The sequence below is a fragment of the Rhodofomes roseus genome (genome assembly GCF_022264815.1).
Source record: "Rhodofomes roseus strain CIRM-BRFM 1785 chromosome Unknown C8Q71scaffold_7, whole genome shotgun sequence".
In the NCBI taxonomy this organism is placed as follows: Eukaryota; Fungi; Basidiomycota; class Agaricomycetes; order Polyporales; family Fomitopsidaceae; genus Rhodofomes; species Rhodofomes roseus.
The window spans coordinates 1,153,052-1,171,646 of NW_025952963.1; the positions used below are offsets into that span (position 1 = coordinate 1,153,052).

Below are 18,595 nucleotides of genomic sequence, written 5' to 3' on the forward strand. Positions count from 1 at the left end.
TCCCACGAAGGCAGCGGCGACCTCAATGAAGAGTCTTGCTCAAGGAACCGTCAGATCGATTTGCAGCTGGGAAGACATGTCATGACTATTGAATGAAGTCCTCGGTGAGTCTCCTGTGAAGAAGCGTAGCGTTCTCTCATTACGAAGTCAAGCTAGACCAATATGAACGTCGATCGTCCTCGCGAGGCCTACATCCGCCTACCACAGATAATCTCTTCGTTGTTCGACCGGGATCTGCATGTGTCATGGCTTGAAGCAGGTGCTGGTTCAAAGCAGGGTACACGCGATGGCCGACCCGCGCTCGCCTCGCCTCGCCCGCTTTCCCCTTCCGGGGGGCTTCCTGCCCATTAGATAATCTTCCTGCAGGGACAGCCCCTGATATCCTCACCCAAAAGGTCTGCTCTTCCGGGTTCCTGGGCGGCAGAATGGCGATAACGATCTCTCACGGAACTAATTCCCCGATTTTGACTGTGGGTCCACATGCCGAGTATGGATAGCCAGAACCCGTCCAGGCGCTTGCGCTCCCTTCCTACATCCCATCCATCACCACTTCAGGCATCCTCCGGCCATTCTCTACCTCATAATCGTCGAGATAGCTCTGGGACCCATTCTGGCACATTTGGTGGACTGGGTGCTGCTCGGCAGCCTCCGCGCGGCCAGCAGCCGAAGCCCAGCCAGTATGTCCTAGGCGCCAACGAATTCGCTCAAAACCCGGGCTTCAACGATGTCGGACGGGCCGTCAACGCGTACGCCACAATCTGGGCTGGAGAAACGCAATATGTAGCTACAGGGGACGTTAACTCCGTTCATGGTCCTCAGTCTGGGCAGGAGGATGGTCATAGTTTGCCGCAGCATGCATTCACGGGCTATGGTGTGCCTGTGTCGTCTCTTTCGTTCTCTGCAGCTTCGCCCCAGGCAAGTGCTACCTCAATCTTAGCTGATTGTATTCTTCTTGAACTCCTCCCATTCCAGCTCCTCGATACTAGCAGCAACGACTCCTACAGCCCCGCTAGGTCGGTCGCTAGCCAGCTGAGCCGCCGCAGTGTCGGTAGCGGGTACGGGAGCCCCGAGGACGTGCCTCATGTCCATGGCGTGTCGGGACACGCGCATACAGCTCAGATTGGGCAGCTGGGCGGGCCACTACACATGCCGAGCGTGCAAAACGCGTCGCCGCAATCGTTCGGTCCACAGCCTCCGTATGGCGCATATACTCCTTCTGTAAGCGGGGACCAATTCAGTGTTGGAAATGTGGCGCATGGCATCGCAGGTCGTTCTGAGCGTCCTTCGGCACATCGCTTCGCATCTACTGGCGTCGTCGCGGCCCCGACATCGCAGGACGCGTTCGACGCAGCGCCCCACACCCAGGGCGGGGATCATTTCGGGCCCGAACATACCTCCTGGTTCCCGCAGACTCCACAGCTCTCCCTACATGCTCTTCAGCTCTCCCCGCAAGACAGCCCAGTGCATCATGGAGGGCCTCTGCAGCCTACCCAGCAGCCGTATGGCGCGATGATGCCGGTTCGGCCTCCGCAGCCTATGGGCTACCAGGGCTTTGGGGACTCCCCATATCCTCAGCTGCCTCTGACTCATATTGATGCGGCGAACCTTGGTGAGAACCTGACGCTCGACATGCTCTCCGACTCGGTGATCCCGGGAGAGAAGCCCAACTACCCATATCCCACTCTCATCCGAGCGGCCATCCTTGGGAGTCCGCGCAAGGCTCTGACTCTTCAAGGAATCTACAAGGCGCTCGAGGACAGGTTTGAATGGTTCAGGACCCATAGGAACGACAAGGGCTGGCAGGTAGGTCTTGATGAGTTATTGAGCTCACGCCACAGTTGCTGACGAGCGCGGACCAGAACTCGATCCGGCACAACCTTTCCCTGAACAAGCTCTTCCGCAAGCTTGACAAGCCCATCACCGAGCCTGGCAAGGGCAGCTACTGGACCGTCGACCTCACTGCCGGAGAGGGCAACAAACGGGAGCGCAAGCGGATCAAGCGCTCCGGCAAAGCCCAGCAGACCCGCTTTGCAATGGGAGGCGACACTGCGCTCGTTTCGAGACAGGGGGAGCAGAGCAGCAGCGAGGAGGATGACGTCCGCTCTGTGAGCACGTCGCAGAGCCTCTCCCCGACACCGCACTTCGGCAGGCCGATCTATGAGGACCAGTATATCAATCCCGCTCTAATCAACTCGGGCCACGTCGTCGGCGGACAGAACCACATGCTCCCGCCGAGAAGCCCCAGACTCGGTTCAGCGCCGTATGCCCACACAGCGTATCCGGTGCCGACTCCTGTGTCGATGATGCAGGATCTGCAATCCTCTGCGTTCGACCAGTTCTCCGTGCGTCCCGGTCAGGCCACCGCGGCGTTCGGGAACCCCCCTTCTGCTCAGCAGCAGTTCGGCCAGGGCCCTCAAGGCTTCGACGCGTGGGAGGTCTCGCTCATGGGACCGCCTACCTGGGACATGCAGCCATCTGCTCCTCCGACATTCGAGCTACTGCAGCCCAACGAGCCTGCCTACCATCATGGCTCCCTGGCTTCTTCAGTGCAGACCAGGTCATTCACCGCCGGCTCAAGCTCGAGTTCCGGCTCTGATGTCGGGAGCACGCGCAGCGTGGTCGGGCGTGCTGTTCCCCAAGTGTACAGGCGCGATAGCGGCTCCTCGGGCTCTTCGTCGTCCCGGGGATAGGTCGTCGATGACTATGCGGCATGTACGAAGTACATGCTGTGCAAGTCATTCTTGCGAACGCTTTCGCGCCAGTCTCGTTTTTCCTTTTGCTCAAGTCACTATGCATCCCAGTTCTGCCCTGATTCGTCAAGTCTCGTCAAGACCAATACACAAACCAACATCTTACCCGCTTTCGTTGCGCTTGCGTCCTTCGACCACTCTGCTATATTCAAACCCGCTATCGTTTCTGCTCTCCAATTGTATCCCCGGTTTGCCGCGCTTCGCGTCCACGACAAGTAGGTGGACCATAGACAAAATGTCCGTTACGCCACGAGGGGCTTATCTTCCTCCTCAACGTCTTCATTCCCATATTTTGTAGTCAACGTCGGTGTACGATTGTGATGCTGCTGTTTCGCTATGCTTGCCCTGCTTTCGTATCAACATCCCGTATACCTAGTACTTACATAACACATGACTCGCCAATCCGAATGCTCTGTGAACTGTGTCAATCTGCTTGTATATACTCGCTGTGTAGCATTGTTGTGTCGTGGGGTTGCTCTCTGTACTATGGCTCGCTTATTTATAATGTTCGAGTGAGTTCACTGTCCGACGTTTTAGTACACACGAGTTGGCCGCTGAAGATAGTACCAAGTCTTGAACACAGTAGATGTTAGTCGGGCTGCTTATCTTTGCATTGCAAGCTCAGAGCTCTCGGAGAGTCGGGACTGGCAGCGATGGCGGTGACGTCGGAGACAGACGAAGACCCCGGTCACACTCACGACTCGAATTTGTCTGTTCTGTCGTCAGTGACTCATGACAATATGGGCAATGCATGTGCGAACGCAGAACTGTCAACTGAACAGCAGAACATGGTGAGTTGTTCGTCGTCGAACGATGCACGCGCCTTCAGCCTGCCAGAGCCGATCTATGGCCGACCAGTGCGGCCGTTGGGGACGCCCACCCGCGCGTTGTGCGCGCCCCATGCCAGTGACTCGCTCGAGTACAAAATGCAGGGGTAAACTCCTCACCAGCACCCGCCTTCCCCCCGCCCGGCATGCCCTCCCTCGGCGACCAGCTGACTGCAGCCCTCAAGTCTCGCGACGAGCGACTCATCCGGCGGCGCCTCCCCGACCCGCAGGCGGACGACGGCCTCGCGGACTTCTCCACGAACGACTACCTCTCTTTCGCGACCTCATCCGTACTCCGAAAACGGTTCCTCGAGAAGCTCACCGCTGCCCCGAATGTCCTCGGCTCAGGTGGCTCGCGCCTGCTCGTGAACGGTCCTGCGCACGCGGCCCTCGAGGCGCGCCTTGCACGGTTCTTCGCCGCCCCCACTGCATTGCTCTTCAACTCCGGCTTCGACGCGAACGTTGGGTTCTTCTCGGCTGTACCACAACCGGGGGACGCGATCGTGTTTGACGAGCATATCCATGCATCCGTGCACGATGGGATGCGCGGGTCGCGCATCGAGCCATCGATGCGGCGGGCGTTCGCGCACAACTCGGTCGACGCGCTGCGGAACGTGCTGGAGCGGCTGATCGAGGAATACCCCGACTTGCAGACCGGCGGACGGAGCGCCTTCCTTGCGGTCGAGACGCTGTATAGCATGGACGGGACGATCTGTCCACTCGCAGAGATGGTGGAGGTGATGGAAGATTCCCTGCCGTGCGGGAATGGGTATGTCGTGGTCGACGAGGCGCATGCGACGGGGTTATATGGGCCGCAAGGGCGAGGGCTGGTCGCGCTGCTGGGCCTGGAGAACAGGGTGCTCGCACGGCTGCATACGTTCGGGAAAGCGTTGGCAGGGACGGGAGGTGCGTGTCCTCCTCGTCCTGTCTCGATCGCGCTGACGTCAAACAGCTGTCTTGCTCACGACCCCGCTGATCCGAGACTACCTCCTCAATTATGCCCGATCACTGATCTATACGACCTCGCTGAGCTATGCGAACATCATCTCCGTTGACTGTTCCTTCGACCTCCTCGAGGACGGCACAGCAGCCCAGGTGTGTGTATTCTCAGCATGCCCTTCTTCCGGTCCTGACACCCACCAGCTCGCAAACGAACTGTACGACAGAATCGACCACTTCCTCGCTCTCATCCGTCCCCACCTCTGCACCATCCCACTCTCCATTCTTGCGCTCCCCCCACACCTCGCCCTTCCACTTCGCCCCTCTTCCCCTCCCCACCGCACGTTGCTATCACCGATCATCCCTATCCTGACACCATACGCGCGCCCACTCTCCGCCCACCTGCGGGGCCTAGGCCTGAACGCACGGCCTATCGTGTGGCCGACCGTGCCGAAGGGTCGCGACCGCGTGCGCGTGTGTTTGCATGCAGGAAACTCGAGGAAGGAGGTGGAGAGACTTGTGAGTGGGTTGGTTGGGTGGGCGGAGAGGTGGCAGAGGGAGAATGCGAGACTGGGCGAGGATAAGGGCGAAGTGGTAGCAGCGAAGCTGTAGAGTGGGCGGAAGTCGGAGGCGATGAGAACTTCAAAAGCCTCGAGACCGGGGCCAACGCTGTATGCGGCAGGTTTGCCGTCGAGGCCCATTGCAGCTCCGGGAGACTTTAATCCTGTAGGGCTTCGATCTCTTGCGCGCTTGTCTGCAGGAACTCTTCATAGGAGTCTTGGTAGCCAGCTAGAGTCATACAGTCAGCTGGCTGTCGAGACTATCTCTTTGGGATCCTCGGAAAGAAAACGGAGCGTACCAGGAGTTTTCGCGAGGGCGCGGTAGCGGGCGATAACCTCCCTGTTGTGCTGGATGGCGGCGAGCTGGGCTTGCTTGATGGTACCTACGTGCATAACAATAGCTGTCATTCATTTATCGAATAGAATGACAAGGAATGTCGTCGTACCTGAGACGTGCACGACATTTGGGATGTACCGCTGCCCGTCAATGGTCGACAGCATCGTCACACCCGCCCAGGCGATCCGGTAGGGGTCGCGCGCGACGCGGATGATGCACACATTCGTCCGAGGAGAGTAGTACTTCACTTCACGCACCCACGAGTCCCGTCAACCACCGCACGACAAACGAACGGCAAAACCACGCGTACCGGTCAAGGACGCACCGACCGCGCCCCAGCCGGTGTCCCCGAAGTGCGTGATCACGCTCTGCTTGAGCGCAGCCCAGATCTGCTTGCTGCTCGTCTCGACGTCGCTCCCTCCGATGCCCCCGGAGGCGGCTTGTGCGGCGGGGGTCCTTCCGGGACTCGGAGCGGTGCAGGGGATGAACTCGACGAGGATCCAGCGATTCTGACCGGGACGCCCGGGGTCAGCGTGCCATACGTCGACGACAGCGGTATGGTGCTGACCTTGAAGCGGACCATGTTTACTGGCGGACTCGGGTTTGCATGTCCGTGGAAGAGTCGGATGGAGGTTGTGCGCAGGGTTCGGCGGTGCGAAACGGAAACGCGACTGTGGCGCCTAGAGTCGACGTCTGTTTTGGGCAAGCGCTGTGGTTGTGGCGATTTGTTACTTTATCTCTCTTGCCATCAACTTGCAATCCTGGGCCGCTCCCAACAACGAAACGAATCATACTTATGCATATATTGTTGCCCAAAAATGATGCCTTAGTGACATTGTCGACGCGCTGACAGCGGGTGACAGGCGACCGACTTTGTCGCCGACGATACACGTACCACCGGCCCTCACATCAGCGTAGAGGCGAGGAACAACGATGGTGCAAACGCAGACGTTCGGCCTACTGCTGATATCCTGTGACAGGCTCTCTTCTCCGGATATTCGACGCGTTCCTGCGACTCTTGACTTGACCTTAGTCTGGACTCAACCGGCGGAGTGTTCGCGCTGGCAGCATGGCGCCCATGTTTCGACCTCTGGGCGTTCCGTTCTGACACGGTTGTTGCGTCGATATGTGGGCTACGAAGCCCATCGGCAGCTAGCTCTTGCTTCCGTGGACTCGGGCTGACCAAACATAGAACACTGCGGCTTACGAATGTACAGCTGCCCGACGTTGCACCCCGAGCCTCAAGCTTCAAGCTTCAGGCCTCACTATTGGCTGATGTAGATTTGCCAATGACTTCCTCATAGTAGCTTGTGTGCAGCGTTCGAGTGTCCTGGGTGGATGCCATGCAGAAGGATCCTGTAGTGGTGCTGTACTAATTACATCGACTTGCTGACTTTGGTAAATATAATATTGACTCGTAACAGTGACTATAGTAGCCCTATATTATTATACAACATTGCTATAATATACTAGTCTTTGCACGTGAAACCACGTCGCGAGGCGCGTGAATACCGGACAGCTTGAACGACACTCTCACCACTGACTTCCGAACTTTGATCAACGACGTTGTAAGACTACTCATAAGGGCAAGTGGCATAGCCTCCTACATTTTACAGGCGCGCAGAAGAACAGCCGGGAAACGTATATATTGGCACCTTGATCCCGACACTGGCATCGCAATACCATCACCCACGAATCCTCTGACGCGCAGCGCAAGCCAACTATCGAATCATGTCAAAACTCGAATACACCCCTGTCGAGGAGATTCCAAAGGTCTGTTGAACGAGATTGGTTGAAGTTTGAACCAAACGTCATGATCGTGCCTCTTGACAGATCCACGCTGACCTCTACCGGGGCTTCCGTACCGGCAAAACCAAGTCTATCGAGTACCGCAAGGACCAACTGCTCCGATTAGCGTACCTGTTGCAAGACAACAAGAAACGGTTCGAGGACGCCCTCTTCGCTGACCTCGGGCGACCCCATCCAGAGTCCGTCCTGTGCGTTCGTCCTCCCCTGTTCAACTAGTACATCGTCTCATGCCCACAACCGAACCTTCATAGGCTTGAGCTTGACCCCCTCATCGGCGACATTAAAGAGGCGTATGGCTCCGTCAAGAAATGGTCCGCGACGGAGAAGGTACGGTTCAGCCCGAAGTGGTTCCCCATGGGCCCCGCCATCCGGAAAGAACCCAAGGGCGTTGCGCTGATTATCGCGCCGTTCAATTACCCGGTGCTACTGCTTCTTGGTCCTTTCGCGAGCGCTATTGCCGCAGGATGTGCAGCAGTCATCAAGCCGTCTGAGCTCACCCCAGCGACGAGTGCTCTGATGGGAGAACTTGTCAGCAAGCATCTCGACCAAGATGTATACCGACTTGTCAACGGTGCTATCCCTGAGACTACCAAGGTGCGCTCCTCAGTGCGGGATGTGCGTTGTTGACTCACGTACTCTCAGCTTTTGGAGCTTCCGTGGAATCATAGTAAGTGCACAAGGAGGCTACCAATGGTGACGTGAGCGACTGATCACATTCCTGTTTCGCAGTCTTGTACACTGGTAGGCTCTTTGTGCTACAGTGACGGACACCAGTGTCATTATCTCGATTTTACAGGTAATGGTAGGGTAGCGAAGCTCGTCAGCCATGCAGCGGCTGAGCACTTGACCCCACTGACACTTGAGGTATGTTTAGGTCATTGCTTATCACTCAGAGGGGGGTACTGATCTACATGTGCAGCTTGGTGGTGAGTTCTCAACGGAGAGCCGTCTTTACCAAAACTGAAACAATGTTCACCAAGGCAAAAGCGCTGTCATCATCGATCCGAAGTGTGACCTCCCCACAGCAGCTAAGAGAATACTCTGGGGCAAAGTCGCCAACGCTGGGCAGGTATGACATTGTTTGGCACAGGACACGGGCCTTTTCCACAATGACGTCTCCCAGATCTGTCTGGCTCCCGACTACGTTCTTGTTCCGCGCCAATTCCAAGACACCTTCGTTGCCGCTTTGCAGCGCGCGTGAGTAGAACACGTTCCCATGAGGTGCGCAGATCCTTACGGCACCATCCCCAGCTTCAATGAATTCTTCCCGGTGGACCCGCTCAAGGCACCAGAAGGCACTATGGCGCATGTCATCTCGGACGCCCACGTCCAGCGGCTTAAGCGACTGCTCGACGCGACTCGCGGTACCATCGCTATCGGTGGTCAAGTGGACGCCGCGCGGCGGTTCATCGTCCCCACTGTTGTGAAGGACGTGAAGACTGACGATGCGTTGATGTCCGAGTACGTGTTCCTCGGCGGTTGCGCTCAGCTTCCATTTCGTGGCCTCGATGCTGACAGGGTTTGAACTTTGCTTGTAACAATGTATGCAGGGAGATCTTCGGGCCTATTCTGCCGGTGCTTCCGGTCGATAGCGTCGACGAGGCCATTGAGATCGTCAATGCTCGGTGCGTATGCCTGTAGTATAGGTCCCATTGCATCGACTGACTTCTAACAGGGACCACCCCCTTGCGCTTTACGTATTCACAACAGACGCGAAGTTCAAGGCCAAAGGTTAGTCTCGGCGTCTGGGATCTGCGGGAGAAGCTCACACAGCTGACTCGGTGTTAGTGTTCGACAACACACAGAGCGGGGCCGCGATAGCGAACGAAGTCGTCATTCATCTCGGTGGTGCGTAGCCACATTATCTCCCACTGCAGCCCGTACACCGCCGTTGACTGACCGATCATGACAGTCGACCACCTTCCATTCGGCGGAATTGGTCCGAGCGGCTGTAAGATTGTCAGCGATGTTTACCTACAGTGTGGGTGCTGACCTTGATTGCAGCCGGATACACGACCGGCAAGTTTGGGTTCGACACGTTCACGCATCTCAGGGCCACGATAGATAATCCGAGCTGGTGAGTGTCTTCCCTGTGCGCTCGGCGTATATCTGAAGCTCATCAACACGACCTATGCAGGGTCGATAAACTGGTCATGTCGGCGCGCTACCCACCTTACGACGTGAGTTTTATTTACCCTTCGTCCGATTGGCCAGAGCTTAAGTGAGCACGCCCTATGTGTTCTAGCGCGGCGCAATTCAGAAATTGAACAAGATGTCCAAGCCAACGCTTCCGCCGCGTCCGGGCAGTCGTCCGAGTCTATTGAAGAGGTGGCCGCTGTGGCTTATTCTCGCCCTTGTAGGCCTGGTGACCAAAGTGAAGTGGCGCTCGATCGTAGGGTCTGCTGCTTGATGAACCAGGAAGCGAATCATCTCATCCTGTCTGTTGTCCTCTCCTAGTCTCTGGTGCTGTATCACCCTGTACTTATGGCGAAGGATCTGTACATATGTATGCTATACTGTTATAATGGAACCTTGTTAAGATACAAGAATGCTATGTCACGGAGTGCATGAAAGGACCGGGGCAAGAGATCAAGATGTATGTCATAGTCCGTTCAGAATGAAGTGGAATCCGAGTACCGTGGAGCCTGTCACCGCATAATCATCATCAACAGTTACAAGTAACTCTACGACGTGATGAGGAAGGACTGGTCCTCCTGCGAGGGGCTGTCCACCCGCTGGCGCCAATCTCTCAGCACCTCGTCCGCCCAGCCGCCGACGCTCGACCGTTTACTGCGCACGTTGACGTGGGCGGGCAAACCGTTGGCGGTGCCCTCTTGACCACGCGTGGCGTGGTTGGGGCTGGGTGAACGGATGTCAATAACGCTCATGATGGACCGTCGTTTCTCGGCACGCGACGTGCGCTTTGGCGGAAGGGGCACTGTCTTGGTGGACTCGAGCGACCGGCGTCGCTCGCGTCGTGGTGAGACGAGGCTCGCGGTGCTGTCGGTGGGCGAAGGGTGGAAACACAGGAACGAGTTAAGAGGGGAGGTAATGTAGTCTATGTCGGTGTGGGAGCTTGCGATGGACTCGCGGTCGCTATCGCTGCGACTAGGTCAGTATGGTCGGTTGGCATATATGGAACGCTAAACTCACCGGGAGATTGGTCGTCCCGAAGAAGACGGTTTCGAGTACGAGGGAATAGCATCTCGCCTCGACTTCGCACGACCGTGCAAACCGTCGGCGTGCCTGGAGGAAGTGGAAGACTCATTCCTCGGCCTTTGGACACGCATGTCCAGCGTCTCCGTGTCCGTATTGATTCTGGGGTGAGCAGTCCGGGGTGCGGGATACTCTTGCTGAGGGTAGGACCCATTTCGGAAGTGGGCAGGCCGTTTGCCTGCTACTTTTGAAGACTCCGGCTCGATGGGCGATGGAGCAGATGGGTTAACAATCACGGATGCTGGGCGCGTCGCAATCATACGCAGCCCGGAGAAGAAGAGATTGGAATAGGGGCAGACATCCTGTTCTTGCCACATGAGGACCGGTTGGAAGGACATGGGCTAGCAGTGAGGATGAGGGGATACGGTCGCCGGTCGCAGAGCATCTTAAAAGAGTTGGTGGAGCGCCGCGGCAGTGTGTGGACCGTCAGGAGGATAGTACCGCTTGAAAGATGCACGCAGCACCGAGACGCCTAGATGCGAAGTGCGAGCGATGCTTCTACGGCGTGGATCAACGCGATTAAGATTCTTATCCCATGAACGCTGAAAGGAGAAGAGCCACCCTCATATCCGAGCAGTTCTCAGGAACAGCAGTGGCCCAGGCTGACACCTCCTGACGAGGAGGCGCGTCCGGACCAGGTGTGTACCAACGCCCGTTCCGGGTGGCATGGTATCGAGACGAACGCCGCCACACGAGAGGCACATTCTCATGCATCGCACTGCAACCGCTGAAAACTGGCACTTGTAAGCTGAATTGCGACGCACGTGAAAGATAGCGAACCAAGTCATTACCGGGACGCTGTTCGGCTTCCCAGCTAATTCAGGGTACAGAACAGTGTAATACAAACAGCGTCTTCTGAGTCCTTCAATCATGATAATCTTTCGCGAAGACATAAGATGCACAGTCAACAACAGTGGGCATTGCCATTCGATGAAAGTGGGCTGAAACCCGGGATCCCCATAGATCATTAACACGCGCAAGCGTGTAATGCATTGCGATCAAGCGCATGCCAGTAATTTGCCTTCCACAGCGAGCAGCACGGAACTGAGAGCAGCACAGAACCTTGCTGAGGTATAGGCATTCCGTGCAACGCACTACTGATCTCCGAGAATGCGTTTCACGCCACGTAATGGAACATCGCTCCATATTGGCGTATTTGACAGTAACCTGCGAATGGACAGGCGCATGTCGCAGTACCTCGACAGAGGCTAGGTCGGACCAAATCGCCTCGATGACACGGTAAGGACAAATGTACATCGATAGAAGACTTACGTGATGAGACTCAATACATATACGCCTTGACATATCGATTGGATTGTTACCTGACTAGAGTCAAGAGAATAGCTCAGCAAATGCGGTCAATGGTATTTCTTTCATCACCATTTCACAGCTCACAGCTAAGCCCCGGGACAGATGGCAGCTGTATGTGATTACATCACGCCCCTTCGCGCACAGATGAATAGCCTCCGTATCCAAGTTATCCGGCGCATCAGCGACTGCATCGCAGGAATTTGTGTCGGCTGTCGAATGTTTTGCTGCACCGAACTTGGGTGAGTGGACTGGGGTTATTCCAGAGTAGATAAAACATGGCCAACTGGCTGCTTCGTGCTACCTGCGCGCTGTAGCACTCGATTGGGTGTTGGCTTGGGCCAGGACACCCTGCTGTTGCTCCGCCAGCACTCGACGTTTGTTGAAGTAGTCGATCTGTTCGTGCCATACATTGATATGAGTGGCATGGTAGCAATAGACAAGCTTTATCACGTACCCAACTTTTTGCACAGTTCCGCTCGTACGCCGCCTTCGGAACATCGCATGCACTGCCCTCGTCACCGGGCTTGACAACTTTGGCACCGTCCAGGCATGCGAAGTAAGCGTCCCGGCTGTCCCAACACTTCTGCCTATCGGTTCTCGACGCTGGGTCAGGCTTCTCCGGCGTCTTAGAGCTGCTGAACCACCCCATCTGGGTATTTTCGCGAAGAGCGACAGCAACGATGTCGAGCGTAAGGAGACTGGAGAGGCAAGCCCCCGGTCTGTTGTGTAAGCGCTCGACTGCTCGACTGCCATCACGTGGTCTCTCCCGCGCTCGCGACCTCCGAGGGCACGGACGCGTCTCGTCGCCAAACACCACGACGACGACGTTCCTTTCGACCACCTGTTCATCACTTCGAGAATCCATCTGCGGAGCTATTTCATGAACAATCACTCTCCTTTGTTGCACTAGGCGTGTCAATGGCTTCGGCATCGTCGACCCCGTTCTCTACCCCGATCCACTCGCACCCACTGTCGGTCGAGGAGGCTCCGTCCAGGAGCCGTCGATCTCGCGGTAAGCAGCCCTCGGACGACGTCAGGCCTCCTACAGACTATTTCACGCTCAAGGCCCAGCTGGAGAGCAGTGCTGAGCAGCACACCAAGCTGAGCAATGTCAACTGGGATGGCAGTGTGCGTGGTTACGGGAAGGACGCGAAGCGCAAGTCAGTGGGAGGCAGTGTTCTCCGTATGTCGCCCTTTGACTGAACGTGCTCCGGCATAGGAACAGCAAGCCGGCGCCTCTCATCGTAGTTGAATCTACGAGCGGCCAACTAGCCCCACCGGCCTCTGCGACCCTTGACAGTTTCGACTCCGTGTTTGTCGAGGACACGGCGAATGGGTTCGCATCGGCCTCTGACGTCCTCCGAACCCAATGGCACGAGATGCCAGATGATGCGGTGGAAGCGGCTTTGTTGAGCCTCCAGGAGACAACACCTCAGTCGAGTATCCCGAGCCACCCATACCATTCCGTCATCAGGGTACTATCATCTGCTGTACATAACCTCTCTCGGATCCGCCGAGAGCTCGAGGACGATCGCCGCCTTCTGCGGGAAAAGGAGGCGAGACGGCGAGAACGCGCAGAGCACCTCATCAGGGAACTACCTCTATCTGACAAGCTCGTCGCGCAGCGCATACTACAATCATTGTATCCTGATGACGACGAAGCGACGCATCTTGTGCAGAAGCGACATAGTCAATTAGTGAGTGTGAGCTGCTCAGGATGCCTTCAGACTGACCAATACACATCAGTCTCTGTCAGAGTCGCTGACTGAGGCGATTGAAGATGATGTATCACTCTCGCGAAGCGTGCCGGAGGATTCGTCCACCCCAATGGCGAACTCCAATATGGGGTCTTCGACAGTGACCGTCGAATCCGCGGAGGCGCCCACAACCAACGGAGACTCGCGAGATGCCTCAGAGGCTGATCTGGACTCACAAACGACGAGCGAAGCATTCATGCCTAATGGAGACGAACGTGCATTATCTATCAAAGGGGACAAGGCGAGCCTCGGAGATTGGATGGGAACTTGGTGGGTCAAAGGCAAGAAGAATGGGCAAGCAATCACGCCGCCTCGAGTCGAACCGTCCCCGGAAGCCATCGTCGAGAGCCCGGTCGACACCCCTCAGACGGGAACCGAGGATGACCCATCTACTCCATCTGCGTCATCTGCGTCGCAACCCCCGAACAAACCTAGTCGTCGCAAGGCAGTCCGGAGCGTCTTCGGTAATCTGGGCTTCTCGATGTTAAATCCTTCAGTGACTTCATTGGGCCCACGGAAGCGTCGCAACATGTCGGTGACGGACACCCAGGGCTTCGAGCCGCCGACGGACGCGAAGTCAACGAGGAGCGTGCGCTCTGCAGCATCTTCCCCGTCGAGAGCGTCGTCTTCACTGCTGCCACCTGCTTCCTCTGGACCTTCCAAGTCAGCCTCGCTGTCCAAGCCACCTTCGATCGTCTCAGGAACTTCCCGAGCGGCGGCGGAGGAACGGCCGCCACAGGGATCGTCCCTGCGGGCCATCATACAAGCCACACGAGTGATGACCACGGACCCTGCAAGCATCTTGGACGACCAAGGCCGCGAGACCAGCCCATTGATCGCTCAGAAGGCCTTCGATCTTGTGCGGGTTGCTCGCGAGGAAGGCCTTGACTTCCGTGAGCAACCCAAGCCGAAGAGAGAGCGCAAGCAGGACAAGGCTGATGGCGCTGACGACCAGACTGCACGGTCAACGCTCAGCCCTGGGGGCGAGACCGCGCCGCCGCTCGTGCGCGCATCGACATCCGGAGATGTGCGCAGGCCAACCAGTCGAAGGAAGCCTAGTGTCAATATACCGTCGTTCGCGTCCCCGATCTTTGGCTCGTTTATGGCGCAACAGGACAAGGCAATATCCACGGTCGTCAATGCGGTGCAGAGAGGATACCCTTCGGGCACCCCTGCGCAGACGGACTCTCAGGCGAACACAACAACATCGCCTCGTGTGACAAAGCCTGGCTCTGTGCCGCTGGAGTCGATCATTCCGGTGGACGCGAAACCACCGACCCAGTTTCTCTCCCGCACATACACGCCGCTGACCTCGCGCGACTTTCACTTCTCGATCCCACTTCCTGACGTTGCCTCGGCCCTGTCGGTGCCATACGATGAGCATAGCCATGAAGGCATGACCGACAGATATGGTTTCATCTACGACGTCTCGAAGTATGATGTCCTGCTGCTCATCCGCGCGAAGGAGTGTGGGAACACCGCCCCCGCCTGCTTGACGGGTATCAAGATCGCCGACCGCAAGGAGGACAACACCTGGCCCAGCGACGACGGAGTGGTAGACGACGCGATCGAGGTGGCCAAGGAACCCTGTGGTTGCGATGGTAATGGGGACGTATCGGATGTGATCAGCGTCAAATCCACCAGTACTCGACCCACCGCGCGGAGTATACTGTTCACAGAAGAAGGAGCACAATCGTCGGCGTCAAGGCGAAGTTCACCATCGTCCACTAGGGGCCGGAAGCGCGCTGGCACGACCACTACTGGCCCTGCACCGCGTCCGAAGTCCTCCATCCTGGTGGTCGACGCGGACACTCCCCGACACGTCTGTGCGAACACCATCCGCATGCTGATTGCACAGCTCGTGGACATACACGATCAGCGACAGACCGCTCAGCGCCGGGAGTGGGACGCCTTCGTGAAGCGCAGAGAGAAGTCACGTAAGTCGACGGGTGGATCGATGTCGCGGATCACCACCGCTACAGGAGGCGCTGCTGCTCTCCTCGGCCTTGGTACTGCCGTGGAAGAGGAAGAACTCGCACACAGCGGTGGCCTGGTGGGCTTCGCCGAGCTCGGCCTGCCAGCATTCAAGGACGAGAAGCGGGAGTTCGTGCGGCTTGTTCGTAATGGCATCCCTCTCGTGTATCGATCGCAGGCTTGGCTCGAGTGCAGTGGAGGGCTGGAGATGCGGGAGCCTGGTGTATTCGCGGACCTGCTTGCCCAGGCAGACGACGGAAGTGGTGCGATCCGCGAGATCGAGAAGGATGTGTGCCGTACTATGCCGCTGAACATCTTCTTTGGACGTACTGGCGCGGGTGTGGACAAGCTGCGAAGAGTGCTCATTGCATACAGCAGGTAAGGCTAGTCGCTTGTAAGACGACAACGCCATTTGACTCGATACATCGCTTCCCAGACGTAATCCGGCGGTAGGCTACTGCCAAGGCATGAACCTCGTGACATCTACCCTTCTGCTGATCCACGCCGATGAGGAAGAGGCCTTCTGGGTACTTTCCGCGATCCTCGAGCGGTTATTGCCCGAGGACTTCTTCTCGCCGACCCTCCTCAGTTCGCGGGCTTGTCCCCTGGTGCTGCTGGAGTATGTCCAGGACTCGATGCCAAAGCTCTATCACCACCTCACAGAACTTGGTGTTGACCTTCCCGCTATCTGTTTCTCGTGGTTCCTCTCACTCTTTACGGATTGTCTCCCCGTAGAGGTGTGTTCATGTCACCACTATCAGCTTGGTTAGTTGCTGATGCTTCTGCCCAGACTCTGTTCCGCGTATGGGACATCTTCCTCGTCGACGGCATGGATGTGCTATTCAGGATCGCATTCACTATTCTTCGGATGAGCGAGCAAGAGCTATTGCATTGTTCATCGATTCCTGCCGTCTATGTTGCACTAGAGAGTCTGCCCAACAGGATGTGGGAGACCGACAAACTACTTCAGGCAAGTCCTGACACATCTAGTCTGCATACGTGCGTTCTGACTTTTGCACAGTATGAAGCGGATCTCCGCTCGACTATGGTTCATTCAGACCTCGTCCGTAAACGACAGGCACACACGGAGGAACTCAGACAGTGCATGGCATGAGCATATTTCGTCACCATCAGGCACCACCGTAGACCTATATTATTGCGCGTTGTATTGGGTACAGTACTCAGGCTTGTATGCTTAGATGGGATAGGACCTTGGCTCAGTTGGGTTAACAGATCAGCTAGTCAGGCTATGCGCCTGAGCACGACACTCCATCTGTGTCCATTACTTATTTAGCTACGTTGAATCGCTCGAGCACACGGATCCGTATCGCCCTGATTTGGTCGTTCATTAAGTTTGGACCCGATAGCGGCCCGATGACAACAGCCAAACAACAGCAGTGAGAGTATATCTACCAACCCGTCAGGGTTTCACCGAATGCTAAGTTCGTCCGCGAACTCCAGGACAGTGTGAGGTACAGGCTCTGCGGACAGTAGTACTCACGCCGTAGACGTCGACATGGCCCCCTCCAAGCAGACGATAGTCATCGGCGGGATCGCAGTGAACGTGTATTCACTCCCCGGGGCTACAGACCCGTCCGCTCCCGTAGCGGTCTTGTTCTTCCTCCACGGCAGGACTGGCAAAGCGGGCGACTGCGAATGGGTCGCGCACTCTACGCTCGAGTGGACTGACGAGCTGAGGAAGAGTGCCGGTGTGCAAGGGCAAGACCTTCTCGTCGTAACCCTTGTAAGTGCTCAATGCTTCGTAGTTCGGCGATTGGATTGCTCATGATTGGGAGGATCGCAGGACCAGCGCAACCACGGCGATAGGGTTGTTGATATACGCGCCAACAGTGGGTGGAGGGAGCAGCCTCCCCAGAGGAACGACTCTCATGCGTAAGTGGAAGTTCCTGCTCGGTCTGCGTCGAAGTCTCGCACTCACACCGATTTCCTCATGTTAGGGTTGACATGTACGCGATCTTTAGTACGTCTGCGTCGAAGATTGTAAGATGTAGTTGCATTGCACTGACGACAAGTCTAGCGGGATCGTCCAAGGACGTGTCGTTCTTGATTGATTACCTGCCCTCATACCTGTACCCGTCTGGGGAGCGTACCGTCTCACAATGGCTGCTAGGAGGCATCAGTCTCGGTGGACACGCAGCTTGGTATGCTCTGCGGCATGGTAGGAAGCCTTCGAGAACGCTGCCAAGCCTTTGTTGCTAACCACCTTACAGAACCTAGGATTAGATTGGGTATTCCAATCATAGGTGAGAACTAGAGCTCGCAGGATCGCGCGCGACTGAAAGACAATTGTCTAGGTTGCCCCGACTACCTCGCGCTCATGACCGAGCGCGCCGCACTGAACGGGATCCCCTTCGAGCCTCCATACATCCCGAAGACGTTCCTCAGCCTCATCGCCCAACAGGACCCTGCAACGGCGCCGTACGAAGCGTCGGACTCATCTAACCCGTTCTATGGAAAGAAGATCCTTGTGCTGTCGGGGGAAGCCGATAAGCTGGTGCCGTGGACCGCATCGAAGGAGTTCGTTGACAACCTCAACGTCGGGCCGGAGGGCACGAAGGAAGTCATCGTAGCACCAGGAGTGGGACACGAATGCACGAAGGATATGATCCGTGCGATGTCAAAGTTCATTTGGGAGCAGGCGTTGGCGGTATGATCCAGGTACAGTATAGGCGAAGAAACGAGGGAGAAGTTCAAGTAACTGAACGAACCCTCCATGTATGTACGATGTACGCACGCGTGTAAACGGAAGGAGCATGTCGTCTCACCACAAGACCCTCCGCGCAGGTGTGGTTTGTGTCGAACCTGAGCCGAACGTACCAGTCACGATGGACGCAAGCACCAGACAACGCGAACTCCAGAAGTTCACTCGCGAGAAATACCATGCCATCATGCCGTTAGGCTGCGAAACATTCGTTCTGGAGGTGGGGGCCACACCCGAATGCACTGCCCCAGTTCAATTGCGAGGCGAACAGATGAGCTATTTGCTGGAAACACTCGGCAACATACCTCGCCACAAGCCAGCGAATTCACTCAGCCGAGGATTGCACTGTCGTCTGCAGTACGTGAACACTCACCATGACCCCCTAATCCGACG

At 56.7% G+C, this 18,595-nt stretch overlaps 8 protein-coding genes across 8 annotated transcripts; 5 read left to right on the top strand and 3 right to left on the bottom strand.

Moving 5' to 3' along the window:
* Window positions 1–1,611: 1,611 nt before the first annotated feature.
* On the top strand, window positions 1,612–1,955 carry C8Q71DRAFT_689553 (uncharacterized protein; the record flags this gene model as incomplete). The annotated part of the gene is made up of 2 exons (XM_047919847.1): window positions 1,612–1,803; window positions 1,860–1,955. Coding segments are annotated over 2 exons (288 nt in total), but the record flags the coding sequence as incomplete, so codon positions are not given.
* A 1,578-nt stretch (window positions 1,956–3,533) lies between these two features.
* Window positions 3,534–5,278, top strand: C8Q71DRAFT_538572 (pyridoxal phosphate-dependent transferase). Its single transcript, XM_047919217.1, has 3 exons — window positions 3,534–4,483; window positions 4,530–4,672; window positions 4,721–5,278. Exons 1-3 carry the CDS (start codon window positions 3,724–3,726, stop codon window positions 5,126–5,128), a joined length of 1,311 nt encoding a protein of 436 aa, XP_047780529.1. The 5' UTR covers window positions 3,534–3,723; the 3' UTR covers window positions 5,129–5,278.
* On the bottom strand, window positions 4,934–6,085 carry C8Q71DRAFT_538560 (uncharacterized protein). The gene is made up of 5 exons (XM_047919216.1): window positions 5,982–6,085; window positions 5,724–5,922; window positions 5,523–5,660; window positions 5,376–5,459; window positions 4,934–5,305 (listed from the first exon to the last, which is right to left on the bottom strand). The coding sequence occupies exons 1-5, from the start codon at window positions 5,994–5,996 to the stop codon at window positions 5,235–5,237; spliced, it is 507 nt and encodes a 168-aa protein (XP_047780530.1). The 5' UTR covers window positions 5,997–6,085; the 3' UTR covers window positions 4,934–5,234.
* Window positions 6,086–6,935: 850 nt separating this feature from the next.
* On the top strand, window positions 6,936–9,775 carry C8Q71DRAFT_752128 (NAD-aldehyde dehydrogenase). The gene is made up of 17 exons (XM_047923354.1): window positions 6,936–7,186; window positions 7,247–7,410; window positions 7,474–7,816; window positions 7,865–7,889; window positions 7,952–7,963; window positions 8,019–8,086; window positions 8,142–8,148; window positions 8,203–8,291; window positions 8,346–8,419; window positions 8,474–8,683; window positions 8,773–8,847; window positions 8,898–8,953; window positions 9,011–9,070; window positions 9,135–9,173; window positions 9,227–9,299; window positions 9,360–9,402; window positions 9,468–9,775. Exons 1-17 carry the CDS (start codon window positions 7,145–7,147, stop codon window positions 9,630–9,632), a joined length of 1,545 nt encoding a protein of 514 aa, XP_047780531.1. The 5' UTR covers window positions 6,936–7,144; the 3' UTR covers window positions 9,633–9,775.
* A 4-nt stretch (window positions 9,776–9,779) lies between these two features.
* C8Q71DRAFT_538691 (uncharacterized protein) lies at window positions 9,780–10,871 on the bottom strand. Its single transcript, XM_047919218.1, has 2 exons — window positions 10,376–10,871; window positions 9,780–10,324 (listed from the first exon to the last, which is right to left on the bottom strand). The coding sequence occupies exons 1-2, from the start codon at window positions 10,774–10,776 to the stop codon at window positions 9,907–9,909; spliced, it is 819 nt and encodes a 272-aa protein (XP_047780532.1). The 5' UTR covers window positions 10,777–10,871; the 3' UTR covers window positions 9,780–9,906.
* A 1,175-nt stretch (window positions 10,872–12,046) lies between these two features.
* Window positions 12,047–12,398, bottom strand: C8Q71DRAFT_705547 (cytochrome oxidase c subunit VIb-domain-containing protein; the record flags this gene model as incomplete). The annotated part of the gene is made up of 2 exons (XM_047920449.1): window positions 12,047–12,142; window positions 12,204–12,398. The coding sequence occupies 2 exons, from the start codon at window positions 12,396–12,398 to the stop codon at window positions 12,047–12,049; spliced, it is 291 nt and encodes a 96-aa protein (XP_047780533.1).
* Window positions 12,202–16,763, top strand: C8Q71DRAFT_538830 (TBC-domain-containing protein). Its single transcript, XM_047919219.1, has 6 exons — window positions 12,202–12,909; window positions 12,969–13,446; window positions 13,496–15,858; window positions 15,917–16,217; window positions 16,271–16,450; window positions 16,502–16,763. The coding sequence occupies exons 1-6, from the start codon at window positions 12,668–12,670 to the stop codon at window positions 16,592–16,594; spliced, it is 3,657 nt and encodes a 1,218-aa protein (XP_047780534.1). The 5' UTR covers window positions 12,202–12,667; the 3' UTR covers window positions 16,595–16,763.
* A 233-nt stretch (window positions 16,764–16,996) lies between these two features.
* On the top strand, window positions 16,997–18,154 carry C8Q71DRAFT_856553 (Alpha/Beta hydrolase protein; the record flags this gene model as incomplete). The annotated part of the gene is made up of 6 exons (XM_047927314.1): window positions 16,997–17,224; window positions 17,285–17,373; window positions 17,439–17,461; window positions 17,519–17,659; window positions 17,712–17,744; window positions 17,796–18,154. The coding sequence occupies 6 exons, from the start codon at window positions 16,997–16,999 to the stop codon at window positions 18,152–18,154; spliced, it is 873 nt and encodes a 290-aa protein (XP_047780535.1).
* Window positions 18,155–18,595: the final 441 nt, after the last annotated feature.